The sequence below is a fragment of the Protomyctophum parallelum genome, assembly GCF_964188405.1.
Source record: "Protomyctophum parallelum genome assembly, chromosome: 2".
Lineage (NCBI taxonomy): Eukaryota > Metazoa > Chordata > Actinopteri > Myctophiformes > Myctophidae > Protomyctophum > Protomyctophum parallelum.
This window is the reverse complement of record NC_139699.1, coordinates 29597658-29620157: the sequence shown is the minus strand read 5'-3', so window position 1 is coordinate 29620157 and position 22500 is coordinate 29597658. Positions and strand designations below refer to the sequence as shown.

General features: G+C 41.6%; 2 protein-coding genes across 5 annotated transcripts in view; both read right to left on the bottom strand.

The window, feature by feature from the left end:
• Window positions 1-1561: 1561 nt before the first annotated feature.
• Window positions 1562-13264, bottom strand: stk16 (serine/threonine kinase 16). Of its 2 annotated transcripts, none has more exons than XM_083758127.1 (8): window positions 13216-13264; window positions 12671-12797; window positions 11897-12116; window positions 11657-11790; window positions 11108-11195; window positions 10197-10325; window positions 9920-10041; window positions 1562-1680 (listed from the first exon to the last, which is right to left on the bottom strand). In XM_083758127.1, exons 2-8 carry the CDS (start codon window positions 12757-12759, stop codon window positions 1656-1658), a joined length of 807 nt encoding a protein of 268 aa, XP_083614253.1. In that variant the 5' UTR covers window positions 12760-12797; window positions 13216-13264; the 3' UTR covers window positions 1562-1655. The 2 variants fall into 2 exon arrangements, with proteins under 2 accessions (XP_083614253.1, XP_083614252.1); XM_083758126.1 differs by lacking the exon at window positions 1562-1680 and adding an exon at window positions 6020-7045.
• A 7990-nt stretch (window positions 13265-21254) lies between these two features.
• LOC310878222 (fibronectin-like) overlaps window positions 21255-22500 on the bottom strand; it is a 22236-nt gene continuing 20990 nt past the window's right edge. For all 3 annotated transcript variants that reach the window (XM_083792409.1, XM_083792411.1, XM_083792410.1), the window contains 2 exons: window positions 22497-22500; window positions 21255-22088 (listed from right to left, as the gene is read on the bottom strand). The exon at window positions 22497-22500 is cut by the window's right edge and continues 98 nt beyond it. In XM_083792409.1, the coding sequence (XP_083648535.1) occupies window positions 22005-22088; window positions 22497-22500 (88 nt within the window). In that variant the 3' untranslated portion in view covers window positions 21255-22004. The remainder of the gene's footprint in view (window positions 22089-22496) is intronic.

Sequence of the window (22500 nt, the reverse complement as noted above, 5' to 3'; positions counted from 1 at the left end):
CCGCCTATGTATGTGTTAATGAGCACGAGTATGACTATTAGTACCAGCAGGGGCGCTGTCTCAGAAACAGAGAGAGAGATAGTGCTGTACTGTTGCCTGCTAATATGAGAGAGAGAGAGAGAGAGAGAGAGAGAGAGAGAGAGAGAGAGGAGGGGGGGGGGGGAGTTGCACCACTCAGTTCACATGGGTGTGATTTTTAAGCACTCTTTAATTGGTTCAATATTTTTTTAACCAACACAGACAAAAAGGATGTTCAATAGCATTTATTCATGCAAAACAATCAAAAACCTTAGTTAGGTGGTTTCTTCCGGACAGCAATGAAATAATTTATTATTGTTATTAATAACAAAAACAATAATAAATAACATGGTAATAACAATGTTTCAAAAGTGAAGATGACAACATGATCTGTCATAGAAGGCCAATTTACTCTAATAATAATATCAATCATAATATGCATTTGACAGTTACAAACTGGGACTGATGGAAATTCAGCTTGTAGGTTTGTTACACGCTGGACATGCAGCCTGCATGCATATTGCATCTTAAGATGTGAAGTGAGAGGAACAGGTCATTCAAGAGGTTTTTATTTATTTACATGTGCCTGCATATAGAGAGGCTCACGCCAACATCTCATTTATGTAATGGCTCCACATTTATCCCATCCCAACATGAATGACAGGTGGAAATGACATCACTAACATTTCAATCGCTGTCCTCTCTCCTGAGTAATACATGCTGAGTGACGCCTATTCTCCCAACAGGGCATTTTCCTCCCTTCGGCTACTTTGTCTTTGCTTTTAATACCTATTCTCAGCTCCACTGAGAGCTCAGCTCACATGCACACATGCGCGCACACACACACACACACACACACACACACACACACACACACACACACACACACACACACACACACACACACACACACACACACACACACACACACACACACACACACACACACACACACACACCTCACCATGTCTGTCTTTCTCTCCGTTTCATTTGACTGTTCCTACATGCTTGTATTGCAGCATCACTGTGCTATCCAATTGGCATAATTGAGCCAGGTCAGATGATACAGGGAACCATAACTAATCAATAGAGGTGAAATAAAAAACAGCTCTTGGTTATTACTTCTGTCCTTTCCAACACCAAGCACCCTCCCCCAACCCGCACGCACTCACGCACTCACACACACACACACACACACACACACACACACACACACACACACACACACACACACACACACACACACACACACACACACACACACACACACACACACACACACAATGTAGCCTTCCGACCACTTTTACAATGTACGCCTCACATTCCCCCAGTCCCCAGGCAGTTAGGGGCTCAACGTCTTCTTGCTCAAGGACACCTGTCCTGGACAGAATGCCAGGACAAGCAGGGGATCAAACCGGGAACCTTCCAACTCCCAGACGACTGCCCTGCCTCGAGCCTAGGCTATACCTGCTGTTTATCACAACGTGTCAAATGGCGTTTGTTTGGACAAAGTGTGGTCTGTGCCCTCTGGGATGAGAAGAAGAGAAGGAGACTGAGGGGCTGGCCAGCAGCAGCGGCATGGAGACAGATGAGGCCGAGGCTCTGACAGGCTGCCACTCTTCTCCAACGCCATCTCATCAGCATGACACAGCTGTCACAGCCCTATTTCAGGAAAATTAAACAGCCTTACGGTAAACTGGCCTGCCAAGGGGGAGGGGGAAGGAAGAGGCAGCACGGTGTGTGTGTGTGTGTGTGTGTGTGTGTGTGTGTGTGTGTGTGAGTGTGTGTGTGAGAGAGAGAAAATGTATAAGATTGTGGTATGCAGATGGCCACAGCACTCCACTCCTCCCCCTACTTTAAGCACCATCCTCTCCCTTTGACATGGTAATGGTTCCAAATTGATGAAGACACTTCACTCATTCTGCGACAACTCTACTGGCAAGCTACATAAACGCTCCCCTCCACCCCTCATCCATCAATCACCCCTGTCCTCCCCTGCTGCCTCCTGCCCATTGGCTGGGCGGGGACTTGTTTAATCAGCTAATTCGCTTGTCTTTGGCTGCCGTTAATGACCACGCCACCCCTGGATTACCGCATCATCTCGTTCTCCTAATCTACACTGATTAACTGCTCATCAAACTATTAGCCCCGCCGTTGTCTTTGTCATGCCGAGCAAAGGTTGTGGTGTTCAAACATTTCTGTTCCTTTAATCCTCTTTCCAGAACCACGGGAAGTGAACTTGGAATTGGAAGGAATGCATTAACCTGTGCATGAATGAATAAATGTAGTCGACTGTGGCTCAAGAGGTAGAGCAGGTCGTCCAATGATCCATGAGTCGGCGGTTCGAATCCCGGCTCCTCCTGTCTACACGTCAAAGTGTCCTTGGGCAAGACACTGAACCCCAAATTGCTCCCGATGTGCTGGTTGGTACCTTGCATGGCTTCCACCACAATCGGTGTATGAATGTGTGTGTGAATGGGTGAATGTAATGCACAATCTATGTAAAGCGCCTTGGAATTTAGTCATTCTTATAATCATTTAACCTGCTGCAGCTATAATCTTCTCATTTAACCATGACTGTTTGCGTAGGCTACACAGTAAAAAGAAAAACTGATATTTCACAAAATGTTGGTTATACATTTGTACACTCTCGTGAAGTGCATATGATGCTGAAAACAGTAAAGGGCCAAAAAATGGTGGTACATGACTTTAGGCTTGCCTTTAAGTCTGGACATCACCAAGAGACCGATACAGGTTTCTTGAGACGCAATCCTTCTAAAATCGTACAAAGAATAGTAAGGGGAATTAAAACGAACACATGGTGAATAAAGTCCAGGATTGGATGGAAAACGATACATGTCTAGCATTGTGTGTTATAGCATGGTTCCTGTGCATTAGATGAAAATACTGTATGTGCCTATATGATATTGTTCTGGTTCTGCTGACAACTTTCTTGCTGTTTCAACTTTCAGCACAATGAGGCAACTAGAGGTGAAATACTTGTGATGCCTTTAGAAAGAAAATCACAACATCCAACCTGTTCTGACCTTACATGGCAAATAAAAACTATCGATCCCCCCCACCTCCCCTCCCCATATCCCACTTTAAAAGACTTATTGTTGAGCTCCACTTTCATCTAATCACTTGGCAAAACAGCCCAGGTTCTAAATAAAGAAGGAATAAATAAAAAAGTCTCCAGGCCAACGTGTTGCTCTCACCTTTGCAGATGAAATTACCCGAAAAGCTGTTACAAATCAATATAATCAATGCAATCAGCTAACTGACACAGGCAATCTCCTGCCAGTAAGTAAAATACCCCCGGCGGAGATCTTTCAATCTCTCGTGCCATAATTGCCCCCGAGGGCGACGTTAGTGTGTAGCATTTTGTACACTTAATTAAATTAGCGAGCTCTGTAGACAGCATAGGTGGCCGAGCTCACAGTGAATGGATAGGCCTGGCGCTGTGCCAGTAATTAAGGCAATACCTTTCCTGATTACGCCAATACCCCTTAATGAACTCATTATGCATTTTAACCCAAACACTCCCCAGAATTAATGAGTTCAAAGAAAGTCGGTCTTGGAAAAAAGCAACTCCCCATCCATAAGAAGAAGTCATAACTCATCCACAGTGGAGTGGGCAAAATGTCCATATTCCTCCCTCTCTCTCTCTCTCTCTCTCTCTCTCTCAATACAGCCAAGGTTAATTTGGTCCTTGATTGACAGAAAAAGTTCTGGGTACTGCTTGCATAAAGCTTGAAGTGAGTAGGAGTGCCCAGGATGGCAGGATCACTGGCATGGATATGCATTTAAAATGTTCTATGCTTCCAATAGCAAACTGTCTCAGCTCTGTACTCTTCTTCTGTAAAATGGCAGAGGTCTAAAGATAAGCCAACAGATGCTTCAACAGAAATATTAGTTACAGTGCATTCAACACACACACACACACACACACACACACACACACACACACACACACACACACACACAATGATTTAAAGGGACCTAAGAACACTGCAGGGTGAGAGTAGCTCAGAACTGACCCATAATGCTTGGCTAATTAAATAATTCACTAATTGATTCATCGCCAAATCAATAAAGCATACAGATGGTTTATGGCTTGAGAGCTGCAGTATGTATGCACACATGTGTATGTGCGCGTGTGTGAAGGTGGCGAGGCATACGATCAAAACCCACACATAACGTCCAAATTGCCAGTGCATCCCCCTTAATAACTGTATGACAAAGAAACAGCACGTGAAATTGGGTGCTAAAATGTGGGCGAACATTGAGTTGACCTTGCGCTTGTGTTGCATGACATCATTTCAGACCCTCACAGGCAGATGATGGTAAATATAAAGGTGGGGGCGGTGTGTGTCGTTGAGCCCATAAACACACAGCCTCCATCCTAAACCCAATCCCAGGGGAGTCTGGGGGATATACTGTAGGTGGGTCTAGTGTGCTGTTGCTGATAGCGTTAATGAAAGTGTAATGAATCCTAGCGGTTCGCTCGCGTGTATGAAAACATGTGGACTGTAAATTTTGGTGTGCGAGTATGAAGCCGGTTTATTATTGGTCATTCTCATGTATATGTGCCCGTCAGGGTAAGCGTTACCTCTGAGAATGATTAGAGAGGGAAGTGTGGTACGACGTCACATTGATCTGAGTGACCCTAAAAGTTGACTGACACACACACACACACACACAGCTTGTGCATTAAAATAAATAGATAAACACCGTAATTAACATGATTAAAGATTTTAATGTGACTAAATGTAATTGGGACTTAGAATCACTTAGGGTCACTTTTTTAGGTGGGAAGAGTCACCTAAAAGATATGAACCAAATCCTTTTCATCATTCAAGTAATTTACATATGAAATTATGTTTTTGATGAACATAAAAGTTGCATAATCAAATGCACTTGACATGATTGTGTAACATTATTGAAAATAAATGTTTTAAATATAACAACTAAAACATTTCCAACACTGCTACATTAGCATTTTAAGAACTAATAAAATGACATTGTTATTGATTAAACAATATTAAATGTCTTAATTTTTGTTCTGCATGATCAAAATGGTGGTAGAATCACTTACAGTATATTGATGGATCTCACAATACAGTATACTCTTCTTAAAGGACAACTTTCGTTTTTTCAACCAAGGTTCATGTTTTAGGTTGTTATGAGAGAAAGTAAAAGATGAGTGTTACATTTGCTGCTTTCTTTTCGTTTTTTTATTATTTACTATGGTCCTACTAGACCCCAAGAAATTACATCTGGCCACAGAAGATCACAGAATCTACTGAATGTGAAGGTAGCCTACTGGGGAAGCCACACTGTGTCATAGGCTCAATATGCCAGTTTGACACATTCAGTAGATCCTGTGATATTTTGTGGCCAAATGTCATTTCTTGGGGTCTAGTAGGACTATAGTAAAGAATAAAAAAATAAATCGCTATAACATTTTGTAAAGAAATACATATTTAGCCCCGTGCTCAAATGCCCCCGCCCCCTGTCAAAGACAGCTAAAATCCCTAAAACGAAAGAAAGCAGCAAATGAAAAAGAAATTACACTCACCTTTTACTTTCTCTAACTCTAATAACAACCTAAAACATGAACCTTGGTTGAAAAAAACGAAAGTTGTCCTTTAATAACCTACTGTCTATTTATTGCATTTGTGAGGCACTAACCATTGTACAAAATACAGACATCAATATGTAATTTAAAAACACTGCATATTTGCACAGTATTCATAATTATTCCAATAAACGACATGTAGCAGTAAAAAGCTATGCAAATAAACATTCATTCTACATTAATTAAATTGCAATTAAATGCCCCAAACAGTAAACAGCATTCCTTAAAAACAAAAAAAGTACCATTAGAATCTTCCTTCAACGTATACTATTTACTCAGAAAACTAGTTCCTGAGAGAGAACAATTAAAAAAAAAAGAAAAAAACTTTCTCTTTACAGATTCAAGCAAATAATAGGCCACCCAAAATGTTAGGAATTGGAAAAAAGTGCGGTAAAATGTTACAATGTAACAGTAGCAGATGTGTGACAGATCATCTACTGATAAAAGTGGATCCAGTGGTATCCGTTCAATAAAACTTTGACATGATGGTTACTGTACATTTCACTCCAACTCACTGTCATATTGCTGTGCTGTCAAAACAGTGACCCTGCTCACTGCTCAGACATGCTACACACAAAGACATGACATTGACTGACAAATGAAAGGGGCCACACAGTGATGGTGGAGCACCTCAGTGTGTTCAAATGCAGCATTGCAGGCGAGGATCAATCAACAGTGGATTCTGAGCTTCTCTAAGTACAGGCATATTTTCATAGTTGTAATTACACAGGCATTACTGCAAGAGGGATGCAAAATGCGAAAAGGCAGTAAACCAAAGAAATTCCCAGCTAATAAATGGTCCCTATAATATCCTCTAAGCATGTGGATCATATTTGGGGCAGTTTCCATCCATTGGAAAGTTTGGCAATGCTTTTTGGTAATCAGTTTCTGAACTAAAAATATATTTTTGGGTTATCAGTGACATTCAATTAAAAAAAAAACACGTCTTCATAAGGCCTTGCACTCCTCAGTCTTGACTGTTTCAAATGTAAACAGTTTTAAATTTTTAATGTTTCTTTCAAAGAATCAGTGGTTTCACACAAGCTCAACAAACCACAGCCAAGTGTGGTGAAATGCTCACTTCTTGCCAATATCTCCAAACTGGATGAAAATATGTACCCAAGTTGACTACATCAGACTTCAATAATTTATATATAAAAAAAAGAAAATAGATATTTTCAAACTCAGGGTGTGCAAAGTTCTCATTCCAAGGCTACTTTCACCCTCGTCTAGCACACTGGGTTCTATCAGACCATATTTGTTTCTGTGTTAGGGCTGCGACTCTGCAGGTCCTGGACCTGGTCCAGAACCCAGTTGATGTCAGGTCTCTCCTGGGGATTAGACACCATTATGGAGCTAAGCAGCATCTGCAGGCCTTCAGAGTAACTGGCACAACAAAAACACACACACACACACACACACACACACACACACACACACACACACACACACACACACACACACACACACACACACACACACACACACACACACACACACACACACACACACACACACACACACACACACACACACACACACACACACACACACACACACACACAGTTTGATCTCAATTGAAAAATGTAAGACTCTTCCCTGTTGGGCAGGCACTCAAATGCTTTCTGTTCTTTGACTATATAGAAGTGTATTTGTACGTCTCTAAATGTTTTGATGAATTGAACCCTCTTGTAAACAAGTGTAATGCTTAATTGGGTCGTCCACTCACAGTTAACAGTCTTTGTATTGAGTTTGCTTGAAATGTACTGCAATTCTGCAAACTGTTACATGAGATATCTATTTATGCATGATGTAGGGCTGGGCGAAATGCCTTTAAATCAAAATCACGATTTCAAACTTTTGCCTCGATTAATTAAGTAATGAATGTATTTTGTTTTGTTGAAAATAGCCGAACTACAAACAGATCTACAAGTTCACAGCGTGTCGCATTGCAACATGTTGTCAAGCAAATGGAGTAACAGTAGTATAATAAACTAGTAGTAGCATCAGTTTGTTGGACTAGAAAGTGGTTAGCATCAATAGAGGCGAGTGAGTGACAAATCGAGTGGCAGTGAGTTTAACGTGGTTTAACGTCATTTTAATACAATCAGATAGGACATTTCTGTTTGGATGTATGGGCTGTCAAGGCCAGAAAGTAGTTTTTGCCTAAAATAAAAGGGAAAGCTGGGCTGTTGCACGAGTCCAGTGCATTCTGCCAACTTCCGGTCCAGGACTTGTCACACTTCGCCTAGCACTTCGCCAATAGAAGTCTATGTAGAAGAGCCACCATTGGACTGGCCTCATGAAGTGAACAGAGTTGTCACAACTCTCTCATCTATATGGCGCTGCAACCCGAGGCTACTAGTGCTTCCAGTAGCGAGCTAGTCATGAGTCTGAAATACTGCAGCGCGGAGCGAGTGACATGGGGCAGATTAAACGATGCAGTCTACCATTCATTGTCAAAGGAAGCCAACAACATGACGTTGCAAAGGCGCAACGATGCATGTAGCTGCTCCAAATCAACTCACAACGCATTTTTGCATCGTTTCAACTGCCCGTGTGAACGCACCATTTCATTAGATGCATCGTGATGCGGCTGTGTGTGCACGATTCTGCATCGACCCAGTGGCATGACATAATCGATTATAAAGTCTAATGGTGCGTTCACAAGGACAGTTGAAACGATGCAAAAACACGTTGCGAGTTGATTTGGAGCAGCTACATGCATCGTTGCGCCTTTGCAACGTCATGTCGCTGGCTTCCTTTGTCAATGAATGGTAGACTGCATCGTTTAATCTGCCTGTGAACGCAACATATACAATTATTGTTGAATTCCCAATGGGAACATTGCATTCGACAGTCGACTGTGATGCTATGTTAGCAACATGCTAACATGATGTCTCGCTCCCTCTGAGGGACAGAGGGAGGCTGAGGTCAACAAGTCATAAAAAGTCAGCCAGTATTTTCAAATTAGACATTCTCACCACATTTATCAGTCAATATGTGAACACCGCAGTAACAAGGGCATTCTAGACGTTCACAACATGTCACAATGTGCATGAGATTGTAGGTCTGCTATATGTCTCTCAGCTGACAACGTGGGTCCATTTGGACTTATAAATAAAACAGGCATTCATATGTACCGTATTTGACTGATTGTATTAACTGGAAGAAATATAAATATATAGACAGCTGAGTTCCATCAAGATGCATCATAGTATTGATTGGAACTGTTAACAGGTGAATCATAATCGAATCGAAGTGTGAGACCAATGAATATACACTTTTAGTTACAAAGATAACGCAACTTTAGTTTGCTGTTCTTCTTAAGGACGATAATTCACTACAAGGTGCCCCCCCATCCATTACTGTCGGTCTGCCTCATCCATTACTGTCAAATAGTGGCCTAAGTCTCAGTGTAAATGCTTGTAAGCTCACTTTAAGCAACGACATGACATGCCATAAAGACAACTTGCTATCATGTGAACAGCAGCCACTCAGTGAAAGCTGTCATCAGCTCAGCACTCAGCAGTGTGGAGGCATTTTAAGCCACTTTAAGACACTGAACCCCTAATTGCTCCCGATGTGCTAGTTGGTGCCTTGCATGGTTTCCGCTGCTATCGGTGTATGAATGGGTGAATGTAATGCACAATCTCTGTAAAGCGCCTTGGATAAAGGCGCTATATAAATGCACCATTTTATAGCTGAAAAACAAACTACCGGTATAGTAAAATAAACAAATATACTATACTATCTGGCTGGAATCAGTATCGTCAGATATTATACAACAGGTAGTTCAGACAAAGCATTTATTTGTCAAAATAGGCTCTCCACCTGTGCTCAAATCCCAATAAACTAAGAATACAGTCCCAATAAACTAAGAATACAATGAAATAGGCATCATTACTGTAAATATCACTTTGCCATTGATATAACCAGCAATGTCAACAGATTTCTATAGTAATGAAGCTGCTAATCAGTCTAGTTAACGTTACATTATATGCATCAGATTTGACTGAGATGTTCAGTGTGTAAAGAACTAGCACTTTACAAACTGGCTACATTTCACCATTACATATGATTGAGTGTTTTTGCCACTTCTAATACTAATGGAACAAGCGGTTAACTGCATCATTGTTATGGCAATAACAACAGTTAAGAATACCCTCTTGAGTAATATCGCTTACTGTACCTCAAGGTTGTGGCTCTGATATTGGAAATGAAAAGAGTGGTATGGGGCCATTCCTACTGAGATCTTACCTGCAATGTTGAGGGATAACTACAGGATTCTGAACGGCCAAGGCAACGCTATCCCCTTTCTGAAACACCATGTCATACGGCCCCTCTAGGATCATCATGCAATACAGCACACAGCCGAGTGACTGAAGGAAAGAAGTAAATTAATAAATCAACAGAAAAACAATCACCAACAGGTCTGAAGCAGCAAGTGTTATAATGTTGAATGATTCTGATATAAGGGTGGGAAGCACCAGTGTCACGTTACATAACAAAACTAATGTGAAATTAAACACTGTACCCAGATATCGGTGCGCTCATCAATAATGCAGTGGCTCTCCACATTGAAGAGCTCAGGAGCCCTGTAGGAAATTGTACATCGCTGGGCTGCCCAGTCCTGAATGGTCATGGCCTCTCTGGTTCCTCTCACCTACAGTATGAAACATTATCATGCATGTAAAGTTAAGCCTAATGGGTTAGAATTAACACTACATGAACACATAGGTTTTGATACCTGTGTTTTATATCTGTCTTAAATTGTTTTATATATGTGATCTCGTCAGCATTGCAAATGAGGGGGAACCTCAATGCTCTTTTCGAGAATAAATAAAAGGTTTCAATCAATCAATACAGCATTTAGAATATATTCAGCACACAATCAAAAGAAAATATATTGTGTGTTAAGTTCACAGTTGTCAAGTAATTAAACTCCAGGTGAATGCAAGGTGCTCACAAAGTCGCATGCAGGTCGAAACCATTTCTATTTTATTTTATTTATTTTTTATTGTGGTATGCCCCAAACTACAGTAATAAAGGCATTTAAACCACTTAAGCCCTATTTTATAAATCATACGATGGTGTTGTGTGATGAAAATATCTTATCTACATACAACCTCACAATGTTTTGCATTTTAACACATGGGAACTTGTTGTTCTGCTATTTTTGGACATTTCTGTAAATTGTGGCCATGTGGATTGTTAACCACATCTTTCACTTGGTATGACTCAAGTATCTCTGAAGTAAGCCAGAGCGCTTCTCCTTTTTTATATTATGTGAAGGATTTTTAGATAGATAGATAGATAGATAGATAGATAGATAGATAGATAGATATTTCTTTTTTTGCCGATGGGCTCCCATATTTAACTAAATGTGCAGCTTGAGAAGTTTGAGAACCACTGCTCTATGTCTATGGGACTCAATTAATGTCTCACCTCAATTCTGGCTCTGTTCATAGAGCCCAAGTCCATCAGAAGGGGTCTGTCACCCTCCTCCAGGAGCACATTGGTGGGCTTCAGGTCTCTGAAAGAAACAAACACATCATTTATGTGTTTGACACCCGACAACATAACTATTTAAAAATCCACAGTATTGAATCATATTCAAATATACTCAATACTCACACAATTAAGCACTCTTTAGCTTTGTAAAATTATGACTACTGTTTGTAATTGAATAGGGTGCGCAGCAATAGATTAAAGTTTGTTATTTCAAGTCAGATCTGTGCAACTGTACATATAAATGTGGTTCTGATCACAGGGATTACTTGGCAAAGGTGTATTAAGGTATTGAGGAACATATCTTCTGTTATATTGCTGTTTGGAATAAGGAACCAAAAGATTGTGAATTTCCCTATAGATTTCTACCAAGAAGAAAAAAAAACTACCTCAAAGAACTACTGCTGCACCAAATATTTGTACAGATTGTATGTACAGGTATTCTAGAGTCTAAACATGTGCGACTGTAGTGTAGCTGTAGCATACCTGTGTGCATAACCTTTGTCATGAATAGCCTTGAGGCCAGAGCAAATACCATGCAAGATGTGCAAGATCCGTCTTTCAGCCATCAAGGTCCCCTTGTCTCTAAGTTTCTCCAACACGGACCATAGGCTGCCCTTCTACACATACATACAAACAAACACACAAACACATTTCAGAATGACTCAAGAAGAAGACAATTTATTTTTACAGAAAATAAATAAAATACTATTAGTGTCAACTCACTCTAATGTAGGGTAGAAGTAACCAGGCTTCACTCTTTCCTCCGCGGTCTACGAAGGTGTGTGCCGTCAAGCCCAGGATGTTGTGGTGGTTGAACAACTGATGCATCTCCACCTCCGTCTGCGCCTCTTGACGACCCTCACGGTCATGACACAGGATCCTCTTCAAAGCATAGAAGCGACCGTCCTGAACACCTTCCACCAGGTCCACATAGCTGAACCCACTGACGCAGGGGAGATGTAAAGAGATTAGGGGCGGAACGGATGATCGAACGAATGGATTTAACCGATTTTAAAACGACATAATACAATTATAGATTAATATAATCGTAGGGATCGATTATAGAAAAAATACAAATTCAAAAAAAATGATAATGTAGCCGATCTACATAATACAAATCGTATTTTCACAATTTTTGTATGACATAGTTGTGTGGTCAAGAATAAAATAGGGTTTAAGAGATTAATTGATTTGTTAGAATATAAAAAATACCAAAAATAAGAAAACCCCCTGCTTGTCAATTATTGGAGAAAATAAGTGATAGAATAATCTTTAAGAAAATAAGTGATAGTCGGCATTCCTAAAAGAGATGGGGAGAGCAATAAGGGAAATGAAGATGGGCATAGCATGGATAGGGCCGTGCTGTGGAATCATGAATTTCAATGTACACTGATCACTAGCCCTCCAGGCAGAACCCAATGCTACTGAAGTTTCTGACATTTAAAAGCTTTATGTAGGGTTCCGAGAGGGGCTAACTGATCACATGCATTTTCTTACCCTTCATCAAGTTTCTGGATGAAGAAATATCTCTTGTCGTCAATGGTAATGGATCCACGAGAGCATAAACACAGGGCCTGACCCATCATTTCTGGTGCATTGCTTGGCACCAAATGATACCCAAGGACTGAAAGACAAATGTTTAATTAATTTTAACTGGCAAGTTCGAGAGAGAGCTGAGAGACAGAGGGAAAGAGAAACGTGATGATGATTAACTAGATTAAAAACAACCAAATGAAGTTGACAAAGACGTCATGTGACACTATAGGGACTGTACTCGCTGCAAATATTTGTTTTTGGTTTATCAAAATCTAAATTCAAAACACAAGTGGAGCTGCAGGCTGTAATGCATATGAACATAGCTGGCTAGATCTACAACAGTTCATTTTGAATTGATGTGCACAGTGCACTGCTAGATAACTTAATGCCAGCATTAATCTAGATTCCAGATCCAGAACTAGGTACCGTAGCACACATGACTCAGCTATACCAACTTCACAGAATGAAATTGAACATAATATAATATAGAATGTTAAATTGGTTACCGCAGTGTTGTAAAACAGCCGGTTTGTTATGTTTCCTTCCTCATCTTCTTCTCTTCAAGTAGTCAAATAACGCTTGCAAACTAGTGTCTCTAGAGCGCCTTGCAGCGGCGTGATTAGGCGTTGCCGTTTACAAGCTGTATTTTGGATGTGCAATCTTTGAGTAAGCGTCTTTGAGTGTTATGAAAAAGCGCTAGATATGAATCATATTATTATTATTATTTGATGACACACACACACACACACACACACACACACACACACACACACACACACACACACACACACACACACACACACACACACACACACACACACACAGAGACAGACAGTATATTTAGGCAGTTTGACGGACTGTTGTCTTGTCACTGTATTTCCCGAGGCCGTGGATGCGATTTCTCCTTCATCATTTCTCCTCAGAATGCATCCTCGTCTTTCTCTCACATATTGCATCCATGTATTCCAGTGATACATTCCAGTTATTGTCTCCACCAGGCCGAAGGCATGTGGGGAGAGTATGTTTTGCACTCCGTCCGTCCGCGTGTGTGTGTGTCGGCTCCGTCTTATGAGCAAATTTAAGACTTCCGCTCTGAGAGCTAGCAGATTTAAGACATCCGGTTGCCTTCAGAATAAAATAATATTTTAATTCGTTAATTAAATAACTATTACGTTACATTATTAGTGTAAAAGTGTGTTCTTTTCGTTAAGAATCACCCAACAAGGATTGTAGTTTAGCCCAGCCGGGCAATAGTTTATTATAAAGTCCCGTGCTAAGAGTAGTAATAAACAACCTGTCAGCTCAGTCTAGTGCAACCAACAACAGGTACCGTGCGAGAGGTGCAACCAACAACAGGCACCGTGCGTACCGTGCGGCACGCACTTGTATAAGCAAGGTTCCTATCCAAACAATAAAGGTTCCTATTTCATCAAGCAATAATACACCTATTATAACAATTAGTATTATTATTACATTACAGTTATTGTAAAGACACACATTATGTTTCTGTGTAAAAATAAGTAATTAAATTACTAATAAGTAATTAAATAATAATAAAAGTTATCTAAATGGATAAATGCTATTCACTGGAGTGCATGGACTTTATAAAGTGGACACTGGACAAAAGAGGCCTCCGCGAGGCAACTATCTGGACATACCCACGCGTTCGGGGAGATGTCCTCTACCACACTCCACTCTCCGCTAAGCGGGAGAGGTGTAAAATTCACAGCAGCAGACCGTCTACTGTGGTCAATGCTGAAAAAAGTACCGTTTCCGGACCCAGAATGGACACTGGACAAAGAGGCCTCCGCGAGGCAACTATCTGGACATACCCACGCATTCGGGGAGATGTCCTCTACCACACTCCACTCTCCGCTAAGCGGGAGAGGTGTAAAATTCACAGCAGCAGACCGTCTACTGTGGTCAATGCTGAAAAAAGTACCGTTTCCGGACCCAGAATGGACACTGGACAAAGAGGCCTCCGCGAGGCAACTATCTGGACATACCCACACGTTCGGGGAGATGTCCTCTACCACACTCCACTCTCCGCTAAGCGGGAGAGGTGTAAAATTCACAGCAGCAGACCGTCTACTGTGGTCAATGCTGAAAAAAGTACCGTTTCCGGACCCAGAATGGACACTGGACAAAGAGGCCTCCGCGAGGCAACTATCTGGACATACCCACACGTTCGGGGAGATGTCCTCTACCACACTCCACTCTCCGCTAAGCGGGAGAGGTGTAAAATTCACAGCAGCAGACCGTCTACTGTGGTCAATGCTGAAAAAAGTACCGTTTCCGGACCCAGAATGGACACTGGACAAAGAGGCCTCCGCGAGGCAACTATCTGGACATACCCACACGTTCGGGGAGACATCTGCTTTCAAAAAATGTCACACACGGCTTGAAGAAGCAGTAGCGCAGGACTCAACATTTAGACGGAAACTTGAGAAATTCAATCTAGCCAACACATCAGTGTCATTAGTGTCTCAGAAATTTTCTAGGACAGACGTATACACCATATTAAACTAAGCTTTGTAGAATACACACTTCGGTCTCCTTTCCTTGGAGATGACCTGCTTTGCCTGAAAAGTCTTAGTCTGTATAGTTGTACTCAATGTGGTGACAAGGCCTTACCATCTACAAAGAACATGTCACAATTTATAGTGCAGCCACTGGACGTGTCACAAAACTTTTTGTCAGCCTTGACCCCAGTAGAAGGTCTGCTGCTGTGAATTTTACACCTCTCCCGCTTAGCGGAGAGTGGGGTGTGGTACAGGACATCTCACCGAACGCGTGGGTATGTCCAGATAGTTGCCTCGCGGAGCCGTCTTTTGTCCAGTGTCCACTTTATAAAGTCCATGCACTCCAGTGAATAGCATTTATCCATTTAGATAACTTTATTATTATTATTATAATGATTTAATTACTTATTTTTACACAGAAACATAATGTGTGTCTTATAGCATCATATAGCATCATTTAAATGCTTAATTTGTAGTTTTAATGTGCAAATTAAACTTTTTTTCAATACTCTAGAGGGTACTCTTATTTTGAAGAGATCGTCCACCGGACTTTTTGTCAGCCTTGACCCCAGTAGAAGGTCTGCTGCTGTGAATTTTACACCTCTCCCGCTTAGCGGAGAGTGTGGTGTGGTAGAGGACATCTCCCCGAACGTGTGGGTATGTCCAGATAGTTGCCTCGCGGAGCCTTCTTTTGTCCAGTGTCCATTCTGGGTCCGGAAACGGTACTTTTTTCAGCATTGACCACAGTAGAAGGTCTGCTGCTGTGAATTTTACACCTCTCCCGCTTAGCGGAGAGTGTGGTGTGGTAGAGGACATCTCCCCGAACGTGTGGGTATGTCCAGATAGTTGCCTCGCGGAGGCCTCTTTGTCCAGTGTCCATTCTGGGTCCGGAAACGGTACTTTTTGTCAGCCTTGACCCCAGTAGAAGGTCTGCTGCTGTGAATTTTACACCTCTCCCGCTTAGCGGAGAGTGGGGTGTGGTACAGGACATCTCCCCGAACGCGTGGGTATGTCCAGATAGTTGCCTCGCGGAGCCGTCTTTTGTCCAGTGTCCACTTTATAAAGTCCATGCACTCCAGTGAATAGCATTTATCCATTTAGATAACTTTATTATTATTATTATAATGATTTAATTACTTATTTTTACACAGAAACATAATGTGTGTCTTATAGCATCATATAGCATCATTTAAATGCTTAATTTGTAGTTTTAATGTGCAAATTAAACTTTTTTTCAATACTCTAGAGGGTACTCTTATTTTGAAGAGATCGTCCACCGGAAGCCTTAAATCTGTTCATTAGATCTGTTCACTAGACGCTGCCCTCCCTGGCTGCCAACCATGAACCTCTGCCCCAAACTTTCCAGAACGGCCTGTTATAGCGCCACCAGGAGGCCGCTTTGTGCAAAACAAGTTTTTCCATGCCATATTTTGCATACACACTCCCTGGATGCCAACCATGAACCTCTGCCCCAAACTTTCCAGAACGGCCTGTTATAGCGCCACCAGGAGGCCGCTTTGTGCAAAACAAGTTTTTGCACAGTACACCTACAGATTTTGTCCAAACATCACGCAAATTGGTACACAGTCTCTCTAGAGCCGTTCAACAAAACGGGTCTTTCAGATTTATCAGACTCCATCCTGATTGGTTAAGATTGGCTTCCAAAGTTCACAGGAGTGCTCAGTTTCAAACAAAATGCTGCAAATCATGAACACATCGCGTGATTTCCGTGAAATTGTGCACCCACATTCCCACTAGGCCGAGGACGAAATGCCACATGAACAATTTCAACTCAGCCTCAAGGTGGCGCTATAACTGGCCGAAAAGTGTTTTTACCTCTAACTGCACGGATCTGTGGATAACCTGGTGGAGACCTGTGCCCGGAAGGGCACTTTTTCTAGTTCACTTCTTCATCCAGTTGATCAAGTTCCAATTCTCCTTAAATTTCCTGATCATACTCCACCAAATTTGTCTCTATTGCCAACAATTGTTCCAAGTACTCAGTACCTCCACATTAAGCCGTGCATATCCACGGATACCCCAATGCATACATAGCCGTGCATGCCTATTCCCACTATAGGCTGAGGAAGAAATGCCACTTGACTTGACACACACACACACACACACACACACACACACACACACACACACACACACACACACACACACACACACACACACACACCACACCACACCACACCACACCACAGCACACACACACACACACACACACACACACACACACACACACACACACACACACACACACACACAGAGTAAGTCAGTCTCTCTCTCTCTCACACACACACACACACACACACACACACACACACACACACACACACACAAACCCAAACAAACATGTTTAAATTACTCCTAAGCAAGTTCAGTGTCTTGAATGAGATGTGCTGTGACTTTGCATATCTGCTATTTTCCAGCATAGGACCGTTGCACAGTGAAGTATAAACAAGGCTTTAGGATTTATAAATCGTTTTTAGAATCCTCCTCCTCCGGAGCATAGCACGGATATCACAAGCCGTGCATATCCACGGCTTTAGTGGAGGATATTAATGACACGATCGTTCACTTTATGGTACAAGCACCAAATTTGGTACACAAGTGCTTCAGAACCTACTCTCTCAGAAAAGTACGTTGTCCACTTGAAAAAACTAAATGGCCACCATTTTTCAAGATGGCCGCCAAATGAAAAGGGCCTTTTGTGGCGGTTCTGGACAACCGTGGGTCCGACCGACTCGAGACCGGGCACTGCACTCCCTGTGGGTGTGTGGAACGTGTGTGTCGAATTTGAAGTCGGTGGGGCGAACGGTTCTCGGGTTATGTGGATTACAGATGTACAGACACACACACAGACTTGAATATATGTCAATGGGCAATGCCCATTGGGGTTTTCTTTTAGATGATGGCTAAGAAGAGAGAGATGTGATGTCAGGTGGTGTGGGCTAAGAAGTGGTCAGGGCTATATGAGATGTACAGTAAGTGCAAAGAGAGATGGTGAGGGAGGGAGAAAATTATTTGTACCAATTGACCAGACAGTAGACAGTAGTGTAACAGGTTAAGGTGAGTATAGAGATGGAAATGTTCTAGCAAGGGAAGCCAATGTATTGAGAATATGGGACATATTATGTGTCAGGAGTTATTTGTGACAGAAGGCTACCAGTGAGAGGGAAGATGTATACGATGGTAGTGAGACCAGCCATGCCGTACGGTTGGAAACGGTGGCACTGATGAAAAGGAGGCACAGCTGGAGGTGGCAGAATTAAGGATGCTATGGTTCTCATTAGGAGTGAAAAGGAAGGACATTATCAGAAATGACTGAATTAGAGGATCAGCCCAGGTTAGAAGGTTTGGGGATAAAGCAAGAGAGGTGAGGTTGAGATGGTTTAGACATGTGAAAAGGAGGGATGAGGGTACATTGGGAGAAGGATGCTGAAGATGTAGCTGCCAGGTAAGAGGATGGCCAAAGACGAGGTTTAAGGATGCTGTGAGAGATGACATGAAGGTGGCAGGTCACAGAGGAAGATGCAGAAAACAAAACCAAATGGGGTCCATGTGTGGTCCAGCCCTATGGAATGTAAAATTGTGCTAATGAAAAGTATTTAAAATATATAGTTTTGATGCTCATCCTAGCTCCTATACTATAGGGGATGCAAAGCAATATGTCCGTTTATCCGTCCGACTTCTCCTACCAAATCACTCCGTTAGCACACATCTCTCTATGCACAAAAAATGATGCATGCCACAGAAATCCATCTGCACTACATTGCATCCATGTCATATTTACTGTACAAATATTGCTTTTGTATGACATACTGTTATTGCACAACATTTCACTGTGACACAAATTACATTACAATTTCCACATTAACCGACCCCTCCCCTTTTCCCTGCACGTGCACACACACACACACACACACACACACACACACACACACACACACACACACACGGTACTGTACAGTACACTATAGTATGTTATAGTACAGTATGGTAAAGTACAGTACGGTACAGTAACGTGCGGTACGGCATGGTACAGTATGATACCATAAAGTATGGTACAGTACAGTACGGTACAGTATGGTACCATGCAGTACGGTACAGTACAGTACAGTACAGTACGGTACAGTATGGTACAGTATGATACCATACAGTAAGGTACAGTACGGTACAGTATGGTACCATGCAGTATGGTACAGTACGGTACAGTATGGTACAGTACAGTACAGTATGGTACAGTATGATACCATACAGTAAGGTACAGTACGGTACAGTATGGTACAGTATGGTACAGTACGGTACAGTATGGTACCATGCAGTACGGTACAGTACGGTACAGTACGGTACAGTACAGTACAGTACGGTACGGTACGGTACGGTACGGTACGGTACGGTACTGTACTGTACTGTACTGTACAGTAGTACAGTATGGTACAGTATGATGCCCTACAGTGCCGTACAGTATTATACAGTAGTATGGTATAGTACATCACAAAGGTATAGCAAAAATATATGCTGAAATGCAAAACCAGTCTAATTTTGGTGGCCATCTTGAAATATCACCGCCATATTGGATTTTTGGATGGCTCGGTTTAAAAAGTTAAAGAGTTGACCAAAGGAATGTTCACGGCAAATGTCACGCTTGTATCACCAAGCAAACAACCGTTCCAATGATCTGCTAATTGCACAAATTCTGTGTGTGTGTACGTCTGTAATCCACATAACTCGAGAACCGTTCGCCCCACCGACTACAAATTCGACACACACGTTCCACACACCCACAGGGAGTGCAGTGCCCGGTCTCAGCCTTTTTCATTTGGCGGCCATCTTGAAAAATGGTGTCCATTTTGTTTTTTCAAGTGGACAACGTACTTTTCTGAGATAGTATAGGGTTCCGAAGCACTCGTGTGCCAATTTTGGTGCTTGTACCATAAAGTGAACGAATCTCATGAAATATTGACTTAATATCCTCCACTACTTCCCATATTACCACCCATATTAATTTCGGGGGGTGTCAGCGGACCTTTAAGGGAAAGGGTAGCCTCGGTCCCAGGCTTAGGCCTACTTATCTGCGAAAAGAAAAGCCTGGTGGTCACAACCTACTGACCTTTTTGATGAATTGAACAATGTGGACCCTGTTGTAAACAAGTGTAATGCTTAATTGGGTCGTCCACTCAGTTAACAGTCTTTGTATTGAGTTTGTGCTTGAAATGTACTGTAATTCTGCAAACTGTTAATAAATATTTCAATCAATCAATCAATCAAACCTACTGGTCCTCAAATCTAGAATCGGGTTATATTTTCGTTTTAAATACCTATTTCTAAGTTTTTAATGAACAATTTCAGAAAACAGTATTCAGAATATTCTATGTTTTAATTTACCATTTATATATTTGACAAACAGTTTTCAGAACACCAAACCGTATTCTGAATACTGTTTGTCAAATACGAAATTAGAATACAAAAGGCCGTAAAATACACGGACCTTGTTGGAGGGAGAGGTGGAGGAACAGTTTCACTCCAGTTGGTTCTGGGCAATGTGTAACCTGACTCCGCCAGATGGGGGCGGTATTGATTCACAAGTTCACAACACAGCCTCCATCAGCCAGCACTGAATCTGATGAGTCTGAGTGGATGGGCTGGTCATACTTTGACTATTCCCAAAAGTCCTATCTACAATGTCATGCGTTATGAGCTTGTAGATGTGCTATTTTGGAAAAAGCTTGATCATATTTGGAATGTGAGTACTTTTAATTAAGTATATTGTGATGCCAATGCTTTTGGAAATCCCCCCCAACCAAGCAGGGGAGTAACAGATGACAATGCACTGTGTGAGTGCACTGCTGTGACCTTGACTGCATTTGTAGTATTTATACTACAATTTTTGCTTGGCTTGCAACGATTACAAGCCCACATTGTTTATTTAGGAACAATATTATCTAGTATATAATATTACTAATGTATATCTTTTGACAATGCTATTGTAGTACATTAGAAACATAGACCTATTCAAGTTTGAGTATTTTACAACTTTATTAAAACAAGGGATTCTTTTCATCAACGGTAGCAAAAACTTTGGCACAGACAGTACATATAAAAATAAGTTTGAATTCACACACTGTAGTTCAAACATTCACACACACTGTGATTAGGATAAATTAATAGAAAAGTTAGAAAATTACATATCAGTGTCGATCACAAACAGACAGTGCTACCCCTTAAGCGACAGTGAAGGGGCTACAGAAAGAAAAAACATTCATACAATTTTGTACATGACCATTACAACACTACATTGGCATTCTTCAAAACAGTGCTTGATTTCTACTTTCTTTGGGAATCTGTATTGTAAAACTATATTTTCATGCCGAACGAAATGGCAATTTCGGAAATGTATAAATCTGAACATCAAACCCTAAATAAAGGTTCACATGAACGCATGTGAAGAGAAAGGGATGGTCTTAATCAACAAACAAGAAATGTCCATGAAAGGAAAAATAAAACGAGAGACTCAAATCCCTAGGACTTATAGCCAACATTTTAACGCAATTGAAAAGTTTGCCAGATGACAGCCAACGTAATAGCACTTGTGTAAGGCAGCAGGGCAGTGTAACAGTTTCAGTTGATTGTGTTAAGCTCATCACAAAAGGCACACGGCAGTTATTTCAGTTCAGTCACAGACAGGACGGCTCCTGTGACTTGTCGTGTTATGCAGTAGAATGTTTGGACGGTGGAGGAGCACCTCTGATGGGGGACATCCTTCACTCCGGTTGGTTCTGGGCAATGTGTACATCAGCCAGCACCTCAGGTCTGAGGCATTCAATGGGACACTGAATCTGATGAGTCTGGATGAGTTGAGAGGAAGACACCACTTGTATTTATTTTCATACGGTCAAATGCTTATGTTGAATAAAAACAACATATTTTCCAATTACATTTTCATCAACTGCTACAGTGTATCAGAATAAAATGTGATGCAGTTCTATACGTCCTTTAGGTAACTGGTATAGATATTTAGCCTCACGACACGTATGCATTACATTCATACACCGATGATCGAGACACCATTGCAGGGCAACAAGCTGCTCGTCAGGAGTATTGGGGTTTCAGTGTCTTGCTCAGACATTTCAACATAGAGCGGGATTAAACTGGGAAGCTTCTGAATTCTCAGACAACCCCTGTGCCTCCTGAGACCGGTGCCATCCCATCCCATGCCACAGAAGAAGGAAATTTGTAAATTTCATCCCACTTACCACC

Excerpts from the sequence above, each read along its gene's own strand:
- stk16 (XM_083758126.1), bottom strand. The coding sequence starts at position 12,759 with ATGATGGGTCAGGCCCTGTGTTTATGCTCTCGTGGATCCATTACCATT. Across the intron at positions 10,042-10,196 it reads ATGAGCGCACCGATATCTGG|TCACTCGGCTGTGTGCTGTA; the intron begins GTACAGTGTTTA and ends TCTTTCCTTCAG. Across the intron at positions 7,046-9,919 it reads GTTATCCCTCAACATTGCAG|TTACTCTGAAGGCCTGCAGA; the intron begins GTAAGATCTCAG and ends TTGTTGTGCCAG.